Raw genomic sequence first — 21,931 nt, 5'->3', positions numbered from 1 at the left:
CAAACTTCAAAGGAAAGTCCTCTCTCTCACATGTAAAAATGATGACAGTGATTAATTACATTGTATCAAAACTGAAAATTGCAACCAAGCAAAATAGAGAATCAAACAAAAAAACACAAATTTGTAGAAATCGTCTTCTTATTTGGTAGCCTAAGGCTTGGCTGGGGAAAAAAAAATAAACCATCTTTGACTATCTTCAAAAATGATGCAAGACTGCCAATACAAATCTGAGAACCACTGCCAAGAATTACATGCTTCCAAGTATCTTGACTTATCCGATGTTTTTATTCTGAGGTGTTGACTAGACATCTATGTGTAGACACTTGGAGATATCTCTATATAGAGCTAGAATTTAAGAATTGGTTCAGTCACAGGGGAAATTTTCCTACAAGGGGAAGAAATGGAATAAGATCACTGAATACTGCATTCTAATACTTAGGTATGAAAAATGGGGAATAGCAGAGGAACTAAGAAAGAGATGCCAATGAGAAATAAAGTAAGTAATCCAGTCTACTCAAAGTCAGCTGAAAAATATTTCAGGAAGGACAACAAGATTGCATGTATTAAGTACTGATGATGAGAGCAAGATTTGGTGGTGTTTGGGGGTTGGTTGTTTTGGTCTGGGCTTTGGGTATTCACCCAGCAGTGCTCAGAGGCAATTAAAGGAATGTTATGCCTTTGGTGCCCTTGGGGATCACCCGGTGCTGAGCCAGGCTTCCCGCATGGAAGCATGAGCTCCAGCTTCTCCAGCCGAGAAAAAGATGCAGCTGCCCTTTGGACTATTTTATACCATTCCCTCCCCAGGGATGCCAGACAGTGGGGGTGCCAGGACTGTCTCACCTTCACCGTGTGCAGAGGAATTTGAACTCGCCACTTCGTGCTTGCAGAGCAAGCACTTCCAGCCCCCAAACCATTTTCCCGACTGACTCTCCTGGTTAACAATCTAGCACTCATTTTCCTAAAAGCAAAATCTGGACAGGATGTATTTGGATATTGGAAGTTCAGGAAGTGTGTGCTCTTTAGAAAAAAGTGGACAGGAGGGTAAAGCAGAGTAGGAAGAAGGGAAATGGGCTATAATCTGGAGTAATCCCTCATTTTAGTCACAATCCCTGTAAATCACATTCTTTAACTGGACTGAGACTGAAACTAACATTTCAACCCTACCTTCATCTTTCTCCTGCAGGAATGAATGTCTGTTCTTTGTTACTTTGTAACCTCACATACATCTTCAAGATGGCACACAGTTACAACAATATCTCTCCTGAATTAATGTTATTTTAACTTATACTAAAACTTTTATTTATTTTTATTTTTTTTTAATTGAATCACCATGTGGAAAGTTACAAAGCTTTCAGGCTTAAGTCTCAGTTACACAATGCTCGAACACCCATCCCTTCACCAGTGTTTTACATCCCTTCACCAGTGTTTTTTAATCATTCACAAAAAATTCAAATATCCAAAGGTGCCAAGCCAACTATAATAATCATTCCTCACTTTTCATTGTGTTTTCTTTTCTGCTTTGTGAAGTGATGGTTAGGTATATTTGTTTTTTAGTACGTAAGATCATTTTTAAAATAATAGTGCTGGGTGCTGCTCCTATGTAACACGGCAAACATTTTTCCAGAGTATTCATTATCTTAAAAACACATTTAATAATTGTACTATTTTCCACTGAAAGGATTTGTCCTAATTTATTGAACCACAACACAGTAGCTGGATTTCTGTGAGTTTTCCCCCAGACTTTCCTCTACAAAATTATTCTAATAGAAACATCCTCTTTAAATTTAATTCTTACTCTGGGCTCTCAATTCTGTTCCACTGGAAGACTCTTCAGTTATACGAAAGGGGAAATCTTGCTGTTTATTGAAATGTGGCTAGAACTGAAGGGTTAAATGAAAAAAGTCAAAGGGAGAAGGATAATGACACATGTCTGGCCTTGAAATATAGAACTATAAAATGGATTACCACGTAGAGGGGAATTCTGAGGTGAACCACAGGTGACATAGGGACTTCGGCGATGGTATTAGATATTTTGGTGGTTGGAGGGAGGGTGCAGTGACTTCATACACTGTAAGTATCAACACTAACACTATTGTAAATATGCCGCCTACTCTTGAGTCAAAATAATTAACTAAAATTCATTTTCACATTTTTTAAAGTTGCATAGTATTAACCATTCCATCATCTTTTGATAATAATAATAATTGCCTTTCCTTTAATGCCAGGAAGTATGAAGACTACACAGAGAAAAATATACCATAAAGCCATTCTGAGATAATGATGCAATACTTCCAAGGCAGACATTTAATTGAGGAGACTCTGTTATTAATAAAAATGAAGTAGCACCAAAAAGAAGCATTCAGATTAAACAAAGATAATGAGTGAGGCGCTAATGCATATCAGTGGCGTCACTGTAAGAAGTAGAAATCTGAACACAGGCATGTAGTGAATAGGCTCCATGAAAACACAGTAAAAACGGTCAGCTAGAGGCCGAGGCCACAAAAAAAAATCAACCCTCCACAATAAATTCACTGTTTCAAGTCTGTCCAATCACAGGACTTTGTTATTGCAAGCCTATAAAACTAACAGGCGTTGTTAATGAGTGCCTTCAAAGACAGCGTCAAATTGCTTTTGTAGGAATTTATCCCAGTCTCAAGTGAAAGGAGACAGTTCTTCTCACCAGATATTTGACAATTATAAAAATGCTAATGATGAGAAAGACAATTTACAGAATAATATTACACAATTTAAACTGCTGATTTCCAGAGTTCAGGAAGACACTTCAGAGGGCTGGAGCAAGGCCTGGCAAGACCTGAGCCCAACCTCCAGCCCTCCTGACCTCCTAGCCCTGTAGGGACAGCGCGGGTACTCCCCAGCATCACTGGGCAGACCCGCATAGAAACCACTGTCCATAAAATAATAATAAAATAGCAACAATCATGAAAATCAAACTTTCTCTACGCCTTTTTTTTTTTACCAAAAATAGTTTTATAATCTACAGGTGAGAACTTAACGAATGTACCTAAATTACTTGGATCATGGTTTTCACACAATTTTTTGTTTTATTTTGTCTTGTTTTGTTTGATTGTGGTACCCGGCCTGAACCCTTATGTTCATGCACACATACCATTGAACCACATCCCTGGTCCTTCTCACACATTTTGCTTTTGTTTGGGGGTCATGCACGGTGGTGTTCAGGGCTTATTCCTGGCTCTGTGCTCAGGGATCACTCCTGGCAGTGCTCCTGGACTACCCTCGGGTGCTTCGGATCGAACCCAGGTTAGCCATGTGCCAGACAAGTTCCCTACCTACTGTACTGCCCTACCTGCTACACTATCGTTCAGGTACCACTTCTTACATTTTCAAATGAGAAGTTTAGACTTGATCTTAAGAAGAGTTTTTTTGCCCCCACCCCGGACTGCCACCCCCAAGCGCCGCAGCCGTTCTCTCTTCCGGCACAGGTGTGTGACGTCCCTCGACCCGTCCTACCAGCGTCCCAGCCTGCGCTTTGGACCCCGAGCACCCCAGCCGTCCCTCCCCCACCCCGAACTGCCGCCCTCAAGCGCTGCAGTCCTTCTCTCTTCGGGCACAGGTATTGTGGACACAGGTATTCCGCACAGCTATTGTGAGGGGCGTGGCCTAAGCGAAAGTGGGCGCGGCCTCTTCAGGCCAGCGGCACTCAGATATTCTCCTAAAACCCATCAATATACTGTTTCATCTCAAAAAAAAAAGGAGTTTTTTTCAACTCAAAATTAGTTGTATCTTTATTCAATATGCTTCACTGTTCACCTCGTTATTAGGGTTCTGAATTTCGGTGCCTCCTTGATCTGGTTGGAAGGTAACTGGCCTTCTAAAGGCATCAACTATAAGAGTCATAGTGAAAAACAAAAATCAGAACTGGAACAAGATAACTAAACTTTCTGACATCACTGCGATTAAACGTGTGATCATCTCAAGTGATACTTGCTCTCGGTATTGCTTTTCCCATTCCAAAAAATTTACTGGGTTTACACTGATAGAAAAGTTAAAAATCAAGGGCCAGGAAGATAGAACAGGGGTAAGAGAATTGCCTTGAACAGAGCAGATTAGAATTCAAACCCAGGTACTATATATGGTTTTCAAGAAGTGCCATAAATGGTCCCTGAACACATACCCAGGAATAACTCATAAGCAGAATCAAATGTGGCCCAAAAAGTAAATAACTAAATTCATAAATAAATCAGTAAAATAAAAATCAAATAAACACAGATATATATGTGTAAATGCTCAATGACCTTCTCTCCAAATGTCATGTGTAATAAAGCACAAAGAATTTCAATTTTTAATCTAAAAATCATATTGTTGGATAGTATATACAAAATATTTTAGAAAGCTAAGATTCAATATGTTAATGCTATTATCTCACTGATTATTTTGAAAAATTAATTTTGATAAGTAGAAAAATACTGCTTTCCAAATTTAAAGAATTTTATTATTGTTTTGAGGCCATAGCTGTCTGGATTCAGGGCTTACTCCTACATCTTCTCTCAGGAAGCAGCCCTGAGAGGCTCAGGAGACCATATGGGGGGCCAGGGGTTGAACTTGGGTCAGACACATGCAATGTAAGTGCCCTACCCACTGAACTATCTCGCTGGCCCCTAAATTTTAATATTTTTATCTCTTTCTGATGACCAATTAAACATTGGGTACTATATTATCCTTGTTCTTCTTATAAGACCTCAGAGTCCTAGCTCTGCAAAAACACTATAGGTCTAGTTTAATGAGTTTAGTGATTAGTAACTTAAGAAAAACAGTATTTCACTCCAACCTGGAAATATTAGATGTTTATATTGGGCATCTGAAATGCATATTTTCAAAACATGTACTTTCATAGTTTATATATCCCAAATTATTCTTCAATTGAGTTATTTTTATAATGTGGAAACTTTTCTGATATCATCATATCATTACATAAAAATTGTTAAGACAAAAAAAGTATTGAGGTAATCATGATTAACAACACTGTATATGTTTTATGAGTAAAGGTCTGCAACTCTTCAAATGTTTATTATCACAATACACCCACTATCTAAGAGCAATTTTACAGATTCTTGAAGAAAAAACAAATTTGGGCATGAAACTAAAGCTGACTTTTAACCATTTAGAATCTGTAAAATATAACACACTTTTAGATTTATTCAAGTGTAAAGCATTGAAAGTATGAAAAATATAGCTATGCCTTCTGCATCTTTATTATTTTTATAAGTAAATAAAAATTTTATCTTAAAATGTGTAAAATGAAACAATTTTCATAATGAAATTTTGTATCAGTGCTACTTACAAAACAGTTCTTATCAGGATTTCTTTTCCAGTGTTTCTTGTCCAATTTCTTGGCCGAAGTAGAACGTAAAGTAGCATGAGTCTGTCTTCGAGGATTTAAAGTCAGGATACTCTAAAGACAGTAAAAATAACATATAAGTGTATGTAAATATACTGTCACTGATCACTGTCATCCCGTTGCTCATCGATTTGTTTGAGCGGGCACCAGTAACGTCTCTCATTGAGAAACTTATTGTTACTGTTTTTGGCATATCCAATACGCACTGGTAGCTTGCCTGGCTCTGCCTCGAGGGCTCGATACTCTCGGTAGCTTGCCAGGCTCTCTGAGAGGGGCGGAAGAATTGCACTCGGGTAGGCCGCGTGAAAGGCGAAAGCCCAACCACTGTGTTATGGATCCAGCCCTTGTAAATATGTTAATTAGTATTTTTAAAATAACAAACTTTTAGTTATGATTCCCCACACGCAATTTCATAGAAAGAAGTAGGAGAGAAAACTCTTTGGGAACATGAAAAACACTCATGTGAGTTACGCAAATTAGGTATATGATACTAAAATGTGAAGATGGGATTTTAAAGTAGGCAAATTTAAAAAATCATAGACTTGGCGATAAACCAAATCTGGTGTAGGAAAATTCTGGTACCAAAAAAAAATTCACATATATATAGAGAGAGAGAGGAACTGAAATATTTTAAGAAAATAACAAATAAGAAAACTGTTTGCAAATATGACATGGTACACCCAAGAACTATCTACATATATATAGCACTGTCTTCCCATTGTTCATCGATTTGTTAGAGCAGGCACCAGTAACGTCTCCATTGTGAGACTTGTTACTGTTTTTTGGCATATAAATACGCCACGGGTAGCTTGTCAGGCTCTGCCGTGGGGGCGGGATACTCTTGGGGGCTTGTTGGGCTCTCCGAGAGGGATGGAAGAATCAAACCCGGGTCGGCCTTGTGCAAAGCAAACGCCCTGCCTGCTGAGCTATAGCTCCAGTCTATACATTAATTTTTATGTGGGGGAAATTCTGGCCTAAAGGCAATGTCAAAAACTGTAAAACTGTTGGGTTTTGTTGGCTGGTTTTTCCATTTGTGTGTGGTGCTGGAGATCAAATCCAGATTATCAATGCATGCAAAGCACACACATTGCCTCTGAGTCACATCCCTCACTCTACAATGTGGATTCAGAAGACACACAAGAGGAGCTTGGAAACTTCAGGAGAACAACACTAAACTGTAAAGCAGATACTTTGCCAGAGAGAACCACTGACAACTGAGAACAGCTTCCACCTACGCATACACACAAAAGTGCCAATAAATTCAGTGACTGTCCTCAAAAATTACCCTGGTTGGGCCAGAGAGGTTTGGCATCAGCCCTCCGTGCAGCCCACTCCCTTCAATTCCTTCACCACATACTGTCTCCTGAGCTCTACCTCAGTACAGAGCCAAGAGTAAGTCCTGAACACTCCCTGAGTGTGCCCCCAAAACAACAATTAATGTAAAACCTACCCAGAGAACGGGGCTCTGCTTTAATTGCACCGTAATGTGGAGTGATTTACAGCCTAGGACATTATCAGAGTTAATGTGGCCAGCACTAAGTGCGGTCTGAGTTGGACACTGTATCAACACATATAGACAATAAACAGAGAAAACGGGTAGAGTGGGCAAGCAGGGACTTAAAAAGCTTTGACAAACCCACCTTTATTCCAGAATTATTGAGTTCAAGGTTCCACCCTATGTAATTATTCTCAGAGGTTCACACGGTGGAGGAAACACACCTCCTAAAACAGTCCCTCAATTCACTAAACAAACAGGCAAACAATATGCCTGGAAGAGGAATCTTAGTATACAGAATCAGCACAATGGTATCTAAATTATTCAGTTTTCAATTAAAGAAAAACAGGATTTTGTAACCGATGCATAAGAGACAAAGGAAATCACAGAAATTTGTTTTCAGAAGTCAAGATGTCAAACTTACAAAAGTATTCAAAAGAGCCATTACAAATTAGATGTGGTCATCACAGCATTAAATAAAGATTATCCATAAAGAAAGAAATTATAGAAAAAAGAAAATAGACACTCTTGAACTTAAACTATAATAAAAAAATTTAAATTGCTAGAAAGATTCAATAACAACAGAGAAAAAAATTTAGACCTAAAGAGACCAAGAGCTATCAAACAGACAATGAAGCATAAAATAAGAGTAACATCTCAAAGACAAATGGCACATTATTAAGTAATCAAAATACTGTAAAGAAATATTTGAAGCAGAAGATGAGTAAAATACATAACAATAAAAATGGATAGAACCCTATCAAACTTGATTTTTAACACAGAAAAATACATTAACTTATGCCTCCATTATGCTCAAAAACTGTGAAATATGATTAATATATTAGTACAAACTCTTAAAGTCAACACTTAGGAGAAAATCTTCTAAGTAGTAAAATGACTCATGAACAAAAGACCAACAAGTTTAACTTCTCAGGAACAAGAAGAAGTAGTAGTAGTGGGATAAGATTTTCAAAGTCCTACAAGAAAAACTTGCCAATCTAGAATCCTTTTCAGTTGGCAAAAGAATAATAAGTAAAGTCTGAACACTATAAAGGCTGTGTTTCTCAGCCTTTATTTCTAGTGTAGCCCTTGAGACTTTTTCCCTTCTGGTTGTCCCCCATACTACCGGTTCACACCCCAGTATCTTGCTGTACTCCCTCTGCTATTTATATAGTTTTCACTTGTGGCCCACAGGGAATATTCTGGGGTACCAAAGGAAGCTACATGGCCCCAAGTTGAGAAATTCTGTCATAAGCCTCTAGTACTGTAAGTCAGCTAGAACTAACAGGCACTTTAGGTTAATTCAGCCGCAAAAGCAGAGAATAACTTCTCAAGCAAATAAAAAATATTCTCCAAGATGTTTTTTGTATACTTGATACTAATGTAAAGTCTCAACTTTAGGGGATCAAAATCATACAGAGTAGGTCACCAGCCATAATCAAATAAAGTTAGATATGAATAACAAAGGAATTTGATACATTCACAATACATGACTAAAGGAAACATTATGCTGAATAAGTCGGTTATGAATAACATATTATTACATTTACACAAAATATCCAGAACAGGCAATTGTCCAGAAATATAATGTAAATTAGTGGTGTACAGAGGCAGGGTAAATGGAAAGAGACTGCTAAAGGAGAAATGTTTTTTTTTCCCCAGTGGTGATAAAAATCAGCTAAGCTGATGATGGCAAAGCGCATAACTTTTACTTTAAAATATGACATTTCAGGGTTGGAGAGACAGTAAAAAGATTAAGCAACTTGTGGATGACCCTGGTTCAATCTCCAGCACCACATATGTTCCCCTAAGCACCAGGAGTGATCTCTGAGCACAGAGCCACCAGTAAGTCCTGACCACTTCATGGTATGGCCCTAAACCCCAACTTAAATTAAAAAAACCACATAAATGTATTTTAAATTTTACCTTGTTTATTTTTTAAAAGTCTAAATAATAGTTAAACAAATATTTTAGATTATTAAGTTCAATATAAAGGTCATTGTAATTTTTATATGTGACAAACATAATATTTCTCTAATCTATCAACTTAGATGTCTGTGTCTACTGAAAAACAAACACAATAAAGCAATTTTTAAATGATCTATTTCTTATAAATAAATAATTACAGGGCAAACCAACAACAGAAGCAACGTTAGAAAATATAAGTAATCTAATTTTCACTTGTTTTAAAAAATTAAAAAGTATTTTCTTATGAATAAATCCATATTTTTTCAAGCTCTTCAATAATTAACTATTACTCATTTTACACATTAATTGGAGCTGATTTTTAAAATGAAGGTGGCACCTTCTAAAGGTAGTTAGTGTGGTCAAAATTTAGAGTAATAAATAACACAATCTGAATAACCTGCAAGAAAGAGGGCTACATTTTATTTTTTCCTTCCACAAACCATATTGTGATAAATGATTATGTTTATCTATGCCGGCATAGTAATGCAACTTTTGAGAATAAACATTCTGAATGCAATTTATCGGCTGCTTATCACAGTAACTTTTCTTTTACATAGCATAAGTAGAAAGTATAACACAACATGAAATATTGGGTTAACCTTTTGAAAAAAGGCAGTGAGTAGAATTCAATGGATCTTGGGTAAAAATAAATTGGATTGCAGAGAACGGTTACCAAGGATTTGACTTAATAATATCCCAAATGAAAAGTGATATAAAATAAAAAAATACAGGACATGAGTGGTTGAGAGCTGTTAAAAACAATTTTCAAAAGCAAGACTTTTCAAAACTAAAAGTCAATATCATCAATAACTAAGCAGCTGGCAGAATAATACAGGAGGATTCTAAATTGCATTCTTCCCAAGAAATGACCAGAGCCAGGTCCTGACGGGGTCACTGGGGTCCCCTCTGGATAAATTGAGCAGTTTGAGCAGCCTGTTAACTCTTTCAGATACAGGGTGTATTACTTATCCAGGAAGATTTTCTCTCATGCAGAGAACTTGGCCTTTGACTTCCCCAATCATTTTCAGTTACACAATAAAAATGTTCTGGTTAGTTAGAGGCAGAAAAATAGAATTTGAGCACATTTTAGTGCACTAATTTTATTTTGTTTGAGAAATGCTGACGTATGATCCAGAGCCAAGGAGATATAAGATCAAATCAGAATTAACATGTTGTCATTGCACGGTGTGTCACTTTTCTGGGAAATAGTTTAAGTGCCACAACATGCAAACTAGGCAGAAATCACTGTCTAGGTTTTTCTGTACAAAATTAATTCAGGCTGACTACAATCACTGGCCCTGAATCCACAAATAAGAGTACTAAAGCTTAGCCCTAAAATATTGAATGTATTGTATTATATAAAAGTAGGAGTTCTAACTGCAGAAAACCATTCAGCTTATAAGATTTCTTTCTAAAAATATGTAAGATTAAATCACATTATTATCAAAACATAATGCACCAGCAAGGATCCTTCATCATCTGCATTTCAAAATATAAATAGGTTCTAAAGAAATAATACTGGGCACTATATTATGATTCTGAACCATTAAATAATACATATACACTGACATTTACATATATCGCCTGAACTTGATAAAATTTGCCATTTTTTTAAATTGGGCCTAAATTTTGTCTTTGATCATTTATCCTGGATCCTCTTTGAGCCCTCTCCTATGTTCACTGTATCACTGAAAAGCAAGTATTTTAAGCTTTTCTCACTCTTTCTTAACTGATCCATGGACAGTTGAACTCTTCAGTATTTATCTGCTTAATAATGTTATGCCTTTAAGTCCCAATTTCAGTGATTTATCCGATTTTTCCCAATGATTACATTAGTCATGGTGTAGGAAGACTTAAGCATTTTAGGAATTTACAAACTAGTAAATTCTGGATAGCCTAAAAACTGGTATGACCAATCCCTCTCTGGACTGGGAGCAGAGAAGAGGATTTCACCTTCAAGCCAAGACATGATATTACACACACGCGCACGCACACACAAACACACACACACACACACACACACACATGCACGTATATATGTTCAAAACTTTGTGAATCCGTGATAATCAGTTCTACTCAAGAACTGCAACATTTACCAATTTTCTTTCAATGTACTTTTATTATTTGTCCATACTTATATGTTGTTAACCCTAAGTAATTTTTCTTCCACTTTTGTCATTTTAGTAACTCTATACAAGGGTCATTTTTTCATTTAGACACAAAGGCTAACAGTGCAGTTAGTAATAAGAGGAAGAATGAGTCTCTGAGAGTTCTAACAATTTTGATTTCACTAGGTATTCAGTAAGCAATACATATAGTATATGAAGTTACCCTTAGATTTTGACCTTATATCTACTACTTTTGCTACTTTTGCTGGTTAAATTCTCCATCACTCTATATTGCCAACTATAGAATGGTGATTAGTAATTATAATTTTTTCTTGTTTTAAGAAAAAGCAAGAAGAAAAACTGTATTTTCAAACTCCAGAAAATCAGTGTAGATTCATGTTCTCAATATAAATATGGGAATACTTTCTTTGTTTCATTTTATTATTTTTGGTTTGGGACCACACCCAGGGTGTTCAGGCTTACTCCTGGCTCTGTGTTTAGAGATTATTCCCAGCATGTATTAGGGGATCATATGTGGTTCCAAGAACTGAACTGAGGGCATTCACATGCAAGACAATAGCCATAAGCCTTATACCATCTCTCTGGCCCTGAGAATCTTTTTTTTTAATGTACAGTAATATGGCCAGTGATGAAAGCAATAGGTTAAAAGTAAATATAAATAAGACAGCAAGAAAAAAGTAATCTTGATATAAAGATCATTATGAATTGCACCTCAATTTTTATTTCTCATAAATACGCATTTTTCAATAAAATATTACCTGAATAGGCAACCTACACTTCATGGATTTATTTGGCAGTGTGAAGAGGGAGTGAAATTTAAACACATCTTTTAAATCTACAATGAATACTACAATATACTACCCTACTACTCCTGAGAAATTGGTCTCAATCGCTACTAACATACTCCCGGATCCAAAATCACTTGATGCGCTCCTCTTTTACAACGTGCTGCAATACATTATACTGATATATGTAATCCTACATAATTTTGTATTATATGAATACAATATATAATTTTGTATTATATGAGTAGAAGCATTATATGCTTTTACTTAAAAATATATGTTTCGGGCTAGAGACAGTAAACGGGGTAATGCAGCTTGCTTTACATATGGTGGACCCCAATCTGGCCTCCTGGGTACTGCCAGGAGCAAACCAAGACCTCAGAGCCAGGAAGAAGCCCTGAGAACAGCTGGGTGTGAACTTCAAGTCCACCACTCAAAAACATTTTCCATTCTCAAAATGGGGTGAGAGCTCAAAACTCTAGTGTGGAATGCAAGAGGCCTGAGTTCAATCTTAAGCAAGGGGTGGCATCCAAGCTCTAGCAGGAGTGACCCTGAGCAGTGCCCTAGGGATCAGTGCCCTCGAGTGCAAACATGTTTGCCCACAAATAAAAGAACATTCTCAAATCATTAATCTGAGATCGGCTGCAAGAATCTAGAGAAGTAAGCGAGTAAAATGAGTACAGGGGTTAAGGTGCATTTTGCCTTAACCGTGGCTGACTCTGACCTCATCCCTGGCACTATTTGGCCCCCTGCATTGCTGGGAGCAGCACTAATGGGCCCCAAGCACTGTGAAGGTGGCCCAGATAACACCCAGCACCACAACCCCAAGCACCTCATTCTTTGGCCCTCATGTTGAATTGTCAGTCTGGTGGCTGAGAATCATCCTGAGTACTTCATCACTCACAAACAAACAAACAAATAAATAAATATCACTGTAGCACTGTCATTCCATTGTTCATGGATTTGCTCAAGCGGGCACCAAGTAACGTCTCCATTGTGAGACTATTGTTACTGTTTTTGGCATATAGAATATGCCACAGGGAGCTTGCCAAGCTCTGCCAGTGCGGGCAGAACACTCTTTGTAGCTTGTCGGACCCTTCCAGAGGGACAGAGGAATCAAACCTGGGTCGGTCGCATGCAAGGCAAACACCCTACCTGCTGTGCTATCATTCCAGTCCACATCTGAGATTAACCTTTTAAAATCCTTTGCTAAGTAGCTCTAGAAATTTTAGTGAAAGTCTCAGGGATCAAATAAAACATTGGTAGGATAAGTTTTACAACCAATTTTATAACTCTAGAAACTCATATTTTAAACTAAACCATTACTCTTTGAACCTGTTTTTACCACATTTCAGCTCACATTCTAATAAACAAATAAATAAATACACACATACATACATACATACATACATACCTAAGAAAGGAAGAACACAGTAAGGGCTATTTGAACATTTAAGACAAATAATAAAATAAGGAACTAAATTGAAGAGAGAAATCAAAATAACTGAAAAAAAAAAGAGAAATTCAGTAAGGCAAAAAAAAAAAAGAAATTTGATTTGCTCAAGCGGGCACCAGTAAAGTCTCTATTGTGAGACTTGTTACTGTTTTTGAATACGCCACGGGTAGCTTGCCAGACTCTGCCACGGTAGCTTGCCAGGCTCTGGCATGCAGGCGGGATACTCTTGGTAGCTTGCCAAGCTCTCCAAGAGGGACAGAAGAATCAAACCCGGGTCAGCTGCGTGCAAGGCAAATGCCCTACAGTAAATGATTATAATGATCTTCAGTTTAAAAAGTATAATCGACACTGCCAAAATCTGTCCCCCTCTTTCCTTCCGTTTGTTGTTGTGCTGGAGAGAGGCAGGTTTGTGGTGTTGTGCCAGAGATGGACTATGGGACCAAAATTGATAAGCCTCTGATTAGCTTGTAATGGAAAATAAAGGACTTGAATCAAGGATTGGTATCAGAATTTAAACATTATCACTCTAAATGGCCGAAATCTTTTAAGGCTTGTAAATATTCTGAATAGAAATTCAAAATCACAGATGAAATTATTTTATTTACTGAAAACTACAAACCACCAAAAGTGCTCAAGATAAAATAGATAAATGAAAGGGTCCTAACATATTCTGTTTCATTTTTGACTAGAGGTCATGGACTGGGGGCACACCCCGCAGCATCCAGGGGCTATGCCTAGCACTGTGCTCCCTGGAGTTCCTTGAGGGCCCATGCAGTGCCAACGTTCAAAACCAGCCCTCCTTTGTGCATGGCATGACATGGCATGGCTCTGACACTAAAATAAATTTTAACAAAGAAATAAGATCTATTTTTTGAAAATCAGGATACAAATTTAAGAAGTGAAAATACTTTTTGTTGTTGTTGTTGTTGTTTTGTGTGGACATCCACAATTACTTTTGTTTTTAATTTTTTTATTTGTGAATCACCATGGGATACAGTTAAAAACCTATGAACTTTTATGTTTGCATTTCAGTCATTTACCCATCCTTCCACTAGTGCCCATATTCCTCCACCAATATTCCCAGTATCCCTCCCACCAGCCCCACTCCATCCCCACCTCCCCACACTGATTCTACAGCAGGGTATTCCCTTTTGTTCTCTCTCCTTTTGGGTGGGTGTTGTAGTTTGCAACAGAGGTGTTGAGTGGCCATCATCGTGGTCTATAGTCTACTTTTGGCACACATCTTTTAACCTGAATGGGTCCTCCCAACATCCTTTGCTTGGTGTAAGCAGTGAAAATGCACTTTGAAGATTGAAATTCTCTACATTTCATAGATGAAAATAACCAAAAAAAAAAGGAAAAACCCTAAAAATATTCCTGAAAATGGAATGTCGTCATTATTACTCATATTTACCTCACATTTTATGTCTTTTTTTAGGTAACATGCTAGTCATAACTGGGGTTTTATTGGGCTGGAGAGAGAGGTGGGGTTTTATTGGGCTGGAGAGACAATGGGTAAGACACTTGCTTTATATGCAGCGTACCTAGGTTCAATCCTAGGAGAGGTGGGTAAGACAGTGGGTAAGACACTTGCTTTATATGCAGCATACCTAGGTTCAATCCTTGGCATCCCCATAAGTTTCCCTATGCCCACCAGGGGTGATCTCTGAGCACAGAGCCAGGGGTAAGCCCTGAACACTTCTGTGTATGGGAAAAAATTAAAATAATAATTAAAATTAAAATTAATTTTTTAAAATAACAGGGTTCCTTTTTCTGATAGATGTCCTTAAATATTTCTTGGAGAGTCAATTTAGAGACTGAGAATTCTTTTAACTATAGGCTGTTTGAAAATCTATTAATTTCTCCTGAAAATCTCAGTGATAGCCAATCTGGGTAAAATGTTCAGTGTCTTTCACATTTAACACTTAGTATACTCTATGCCACTTTTTTTCTGGCCTACTGTGGTTCTAGAGAAATCTTTTTGTGATCTTATAGGGGTCACTTATATGTGAGGTTTTTTGCTTTTCTCTCTGCTTTTGGGATTCTCAACCTTTAATTTTTAGTGCTGTAATGATAATGGGTTCGAGTACAACAATTTGAGTTTGCTTATAATTCTGGAAGTTTCTGGATCGGGGTGTCTAACTCCTTTCTCAGCATATGAACAATTAACAATTCGGTCCCTTTTCCTCTCTTATCCCATTGGTACCCCAGTAATGAAAATATTCTTCATCTTGATGCTGTCCCACATAGTTCTTATCTTAATTCTTCAAAATATTTCATATTTATTTTAAAAATTTTAATGATAAGCTGATGAACTTTGGGCCTCACTGAAGCCAGCAGCCAAGCAGAAATACCCAGATTCGAAAGAAACCCCTCAAACTTGTCACAGGAAGGATTATTTTATTGTCTGTTTTTGTTTCCTGGGGTTTTTTTGGATGGCCTTTAGTACTATTTATAATTGTTTGTTTGGGGATGGCTTTTAGTTCTTTATCTTCAAGCTCACTATTTCATTTTTGGCTTTCTCCATTCTGCTATTGAGTTTTTTTCATTTCAGATACATTATTCTCAGCTTTATGATTTCTGTGGGGTGTTTCTCACATTTTGTCTCATACTCTGTCTTTATTAAATTTTACTTCCATTTATCACCGCTGGAGGAAAGCCGGCTCTGATGCTTTCTTCAGGAAGCTTGAATGGCTCCGTCAAGTAAGGAGTTATTGCTAGGCTATACTCTTAATCCATCAGTGTGGGTGAGATTTCTCCTTCTCCCCACTAAGTCTGATGCTCTCTTAAGACCTGAGTTGGGGCAAGGGGTCTGAGCAGTGAACGGGAATTCAGTTACAGGGGCTGGTGCTGGCCTGTGGCTCTGAATTCACCAAGCATGCCTGCCTTGCAACTGGGACTTTTAGTCACAAATGTCTAACTCCTGCTTTGACACTGAGTTCAAATAGTACCAGTGCCTGCAGGTTTGAGAATGCAACTGCCTTTGTGAATCTGTGAGTTTATAAAGGTCTGAACAGCTGTCAGGGGTCAAGGTCGCTAAATGCCCAAGAGTCACCAGGCTCTGTCAGTTACAAAAACTTCACCAAGAACTGGGAAACCTGAAAAGAAAGCTCAGGCCTCAGAATCAGGAGACTGAGGACAAGTCCCAGAGCTTGTTAGGGTCAGACTGGCCGGAAGAAGCCGAGGAAGCACTGCAGGGACTGTCTGGCTAAGTGGGCACCTGCTGAGAGGTGCATATGTCTTGCTTAGCAGCCATATGAGGCCCAGAAGAGGCGGAGTCTACTTCCCTGGTACACAAGGTCACCTAGGAGCCTGCTTCACTCTCAGGGTGTGTTACTATAGAAAGCGGGACCAGTGCTACTAGCAGCAAAAACAGGAGAGGCTGCTCTAACATTGCTGCCAGTTACTCCAGTGCTTCTTTACACACTGGAGTTTCTGATCAATGGTTGCAGTGTTATAGGTATAGAATCACAGAATTAGTTACGTGCAAAACTTTCTTTCTCCCAGGGCAATGTTCTGCTCTTCGGAAATCTCTTCCTAATTGCACTTTCTTGCTCCACTGGTGCAAGGGGCTGGGGGCTCGGTAGTTCAGAGAGAGTCCTTTCTTAGTAAGGTTGTCTTCAATCCATCTGGCTGTCTTCTGGTCCCTCACTGGTAATTCTCTGTTCCTCAAGGTTTGAGGTGAGTTTCTATTTTGATTAATCCAAGTGTGACTGCAGTCATCATAGAAAGACATAAACATAATACTGAACTTGTAATTCTGGCCTTATTCTTTCCATCACACCCTATATTTTAATTCACCTCTAGATTATTTACAGCATCTAATCCAATGTAAATTCTAAATTATTGTTACCTGGTATTATTTAGGGAATAAGAAAGGTCCATATATGTTCAGTTATGGACATATCTACCATCAGCCTAAAATTTGCACTTGGTTAAATGCAGAGTTGGTTGAACCTTCCAGTGCAGAACCCATCAATACCCAGAGACAAGAATAACAATGTAGGCATAATTTGTGGGGAGAAGATGAGAAGACATACCTTGTGGTTCTCAGGGACTACACCGGGAGCAGTGGTTGGGGAACCACATAGTGGCACAGATCAGAATCAGGCTTTCTGTATGTATGTATATTTGTAGCATGAGCTACAAACCATCGAGATAATTCTTCAAGCCCTGGATACTATTCTTTCATATATTCAATTACACGTAGTTCATAGATCTCTAACCTTAACATGTTTAAGTGAATTTGTATTGTACCTCCTTTCTAAGAAAGAGGAATCAGACCACAGTGATTTATAATTTTTATTTTCAAAAGTAACAACTAGATATGAAGGAATCCCTTGTAATGTACTAAGTCTGTCTAGGCTGTATGATCTCTTAATATTGAAAAAAATATCTAATAAAATTAAAGTTTTTACATGTTAAAGATCACTACCATCACAGCACTTTCCTGATCAACAGGTGAAGGTCCACGATAACAAGTTCTTATCTGGAATTGCAAGGTCAAGTATGACTCTCCTTCAATTTTCAGAATAAGACCATACACCAGATATCTAAGTGCTCTGAATCCAGAAAAGTTTTATTACTGTCTTTAAGAGAGTACTGAAAATTTAAAAACAGGACTCATAGTTTCTACATCTAACAACAACATCACAATTTTTAATACAGAACAGCAGAAGCCAAGGGTGAGAAATGAGTCTTCATGAATAAATCAGTATGGCTGCTGAACACAATATCATAGATTGAGTTCAACAGCAGACATTCCCTTCTTATTGCTTCAGCAACTGTGAATTCCAAAGAAAAGTGCTGTGCTACTGATTGTGCAGTGTGAGACCATCTCTGATGCAACCCTGAAGCAAAGAGCTATGTCCTCACAGTGCCAAGTCTTAAATATCTTCCTTTATACTTTAGGCCCTTTTAATAGAAAAGCATAAGTTTACTCTATTCTAAGTACTGTCTTCATGTCTTAAAGGAATCAAAAATGCTTTAAAATGTTACCTAATCATAAAAGGCGAGACCAATATAGTTCTTATTTCAAATTTTCACTATCTAACTTATATTTAATATAATATGATAATACCTGTATTATGTATTGAAATAAAAGCTGACCATTGGATTAAGATGACTATTCATTAACATGAGCTGAATTTATGTATAATTCTACATACAGAAAATAAAATTATGAAGAGAATTTTTGATATATACTACCTTCTCTAAAAATTCACCAGTTATCTAGGCAATTAAGAAAATTTTTATTACAGAATGTATGCCTTATTTATTAAAAAAAACTAAAATTATTCTAGAATTTATGCTTTATTCATTAAAAAAGTCTTTTTTGTATTGTTTTTATTTTAATTTTTTTATTGAGTCACCATGTGGAAAGTTACAAAGTTTTCAGGTTTAAATCTCAGTTATACAATACTCGAATACCCATCGCTTCACCAGTGCACATATTCTATCACCAAAATCCCAATATAGCTCCACTCCGCACCCCCACACCCCTAACCCCCCCACGCCCCTAGCCCCCTCACCCTTAGCCCCCCCGCCTGTGTAACTAATAAATTTCACTTTACTTTCACTTTGATTGCATTCAATATTTCAACAAAACTCACTATTATTGTTTGGAGAGTCTCTCCCCTAAAGTCAGACCTGCTGAAAAGGAAGCATTAGATAATTTGTTTTCCATTGCTGAGGATGAAGAGGTATGAGGTCCAGTGACCACACTTAGCGGCCTCTCAGTTTTGGGTTTCTGTATTTTAGTATTTTAGTAACTAAGTCCAGAGAGATATCTGCCAGAAGTTGCATCATTGCCAACTTGTACTTCTCAGTTACATTATATTCCACATATGAGTACAATCTTTCTATGTCTGTCTCTTTCTTTCTGACTCATTTCACTCAACATGATACTTTCCATGTTGATCCATTTATATGCAAATTTCATGACTTCATGTTTTCTGACGGCTACATAGTATTCCATTGTGTAGATGTACCAGAGTTTCTTTAACCAGTCATCTGTTTTGGGGCACTCTGGTTTTTTCCAGATTCTGGCTATTGTAAACAGTGCTGCAATGAACATAGAAATACATATGCCATCTCTACTATACCTTTTTGCCTCTCCGGGATATATTCCCAGGAGTGGTATTGCTGTGTCAAATGGAAGCTCAATTTCTAATTTTTTGAGAATCGTCCATATTGTTTTCCAAAAGGGCTGAACCAGTCGGCATTCCCACCAGCAGTGAAGAAGAGTCCCTTTCTCCCCGCATCCACGCCAACACCGGTTGTTTTTGTTTTTTGGGATGTGGGCCAGTCTCTGTGGTGTGAGATGATATCTCATGGTTGTTTTGATCTGCATTTCCCTGATGATTAGTGATGTGGAACATTTTCTCATGTGCCTCTGAGCCATTCGGATTTCTTCTTTAGGAAAGTTTCTGTTCATTTCATCACCCCATTTTTTGATCGGGTTGGCAGTTTTCTTCTTGTGGAGTTCAACCAGTGCATTGTATATCCATGTTATCAACCCTTTATCGGATGGGTACTGCATAAATATCCTTTCCCATTCTGTAGATTGTCTTTGTACTTTGGTCACTGTTTCTCTTGAGGTGCAGACGCTTCTTTTTTTTTTTTTTTTTTTTTTTTGCTTTTTGGGTCACACCTGGCGATGCACAGGGGTTACTCCTGGCTCTGCACTCAGGAATCACTCCTGGCGGTGCTCAGGGGACCATATGGGATGCTGGGGATCGAACCCGGGTCGGCCGCGTGCAAGGCAAACGCCCTACCCGCTGTGCTATCACTCCAGCCCCGCAGACGCTTCTTAGTTTGAGATAGTCCCATTTATTTATCTCTGTTTTCACTTGCTTGGCCAGTGGCGTGTCAGCTTTGAAGATACCTTTGGCTTCAATGTCGTGGAGGGTCTTGCCAACCTTGTCTTCAATGTACCTTAGGGATTCTGGTCTGATGTTGAGGTCCTTAATCCATTTTGATCTGACTTTTATACATGGTGATAGGTGGAGGTCTAAGCCCATTTATTTGCATGTAGCTGTCCAGTTTTGCCAGCACAATTTGTTAAACATGCTTTCCTTGCTCCACTTCGCCTATTTTGCTCCCTTATCAAAGATTAGATGGTCATATATTTGGGGGGATGTGTCAGAGTATTCAACCCTGTTCCATTGGTCTGCCGCTCTGCCTTTGTTCCAGTACCAAGCTGTTTTAATGACTACCGCTTTGTAGTAGAGTTGGAAGTTGGGGAGGTTGATTCCTCCCATTTTCTTTTTCCCAAGAATAGCTTTATACACTATTTTGTGGATAAACAACAACTCAGGAACTTTATAGACTCTAAACCAAACCTAAAAGAAGGTCTAAAGGCGCTACTATAAGACAAGAAAAACCCCTACAAGCACAACAAACATTTACAGAAAGATGGCACAAAACCCTATGACAATAATCTCTCTCAATGTCAATGGTCTTAAAAAAGTTGTTTTTAATCTGAAATTTTATTTTACAGAATTTGACCTCAAAGTGAAATTGGTCTTAGAGAGCTTAACTATGTATATAAAAAAAGTCATAAGATTAACCTTCAACTTTTTATACTAACATTTGTGTATAAAATTATGCTAATTCACAAAAGCATTGTGTTCACGAAGTCAAGGGTCATTTTAAACATATACCACAGCAGTAAAGCAATAATTTCCAATAAACAGAAAAGCTGGAAAATAATACTTGAGGCGACAGAAGAAAGCAGGACCCAGGCTAAGTTTAGACAAATAATTCCATAAAAAAAGGAAGAAGCCCTAACCAGAAACTCTTCCAAAAATGAAACACTGATGACTAACAGGCACATGAAAAATTGTTCATCATCATCAATTATCAGGGAATGCAAATCAAAGTGACAATAAGCTATTAAATAAAACCAGTGAGAATGACTCAAATCAAAAAATAAATAAAATTCAACACATGAACAACAAGTGGTAACAGGAATAGGGAGAAAAAGAAACTATATAATTCACTGTTGTTGTATTCTTTGTTCATTCAAAGCTTTTTGCTCATGTAAGCTCATTCAACTTCTATGGAAAATAAAATTGAGAATTTCTCAACAAATTAAAAATATCATTATCATATTATCCATCAATTCCACTTCTAGGTATCGCTCCCAAGAACACAAGAAAGATATATGCAACATATGTTTACGGTAGGGCTATTTTTAAGAGTCAAGATTTAGAAACAACCCAACTTTCCAACGAAAGATCGCTGTCACGCTGTCACTGTCATCCCGTTGCTCATCTATTTGCTCGAGTGGACACCAGTAATGTCTGCACTGTGAGACTTGTTGTTACTGTTTTTGGCATATGAAATACACCACGGGTAGCTTGCCAGACTCTGCTGTGCGAATACGATACTCTCAGTAGCTTGCCAGGCTCTCTGAGAGGGACGGAGGAATCAAACACGGGTCGGCCACATGAAAGGCGAACGCCATACCACTGTGCTATCGCTCCAGCTTTCCAACAAAAGATAAATGGATTTTTAAAAAAGGTACAGCATACATACAAAAATGATGAAAAGATGAAGTCTTGCTTTCTGCTACAGTGAGGATAGTGCTATAGGAGATTATGCTAAACAAAAAAGAAGAGAGAAAAATGATGATCCAACAGACCCACCAAATGATCTCACTCATTGGTGGTAAATAAAGCAATAAATGTCCAATAAAAACATTTAAATACCGAGGAC

At 37.8% G+C, this 21,931-nt stretch overlaps 1 protein-coding gene across 1 annotated transcript in view; it reads right to left on the bottom strand.

Annotated features, from left to right (window-relative positions):
• DPYD (dihydropyrimidine dehydrogenase) overlaps positions 1 to 21,931 on the bottom strand; it is a 980,594-nt gene that overhangs the window by 933,566 nt on the left and 25,097 nt on the right. Inside the window, exon 2 of the mRNA XM_055145227.1 lies at positions 5,321 to 5,431. Within this exon, the coding sequence (XP_055001202.1) occupies positions 5,321 to 5,431 (111 nt within the window). The remainder of the gene's footprint in view (positions 1 to 5,320; positions 5,432 to 21,931) is intronic.

The sequence above is a fragment of the Sorex araneus genome, chromosome 8, assembly GCF_027595985.1.
Source record: "Sorex araneus isolate mSorAra2 chromosome 8, mSorAra2.pri, whole genome shotgun sequence".
Lineage (NCBI taxonomy): Eukaryota > Metazoa > Chordata > Mammalia > Eulipotyphla > Soricidae > Sorex > Sorex araneus.
The sequence above is the reverse complement of the archived record's forward strand: the minus strand, read 5'-3'. Positions and strand labels throughout refer to the sequence as shown.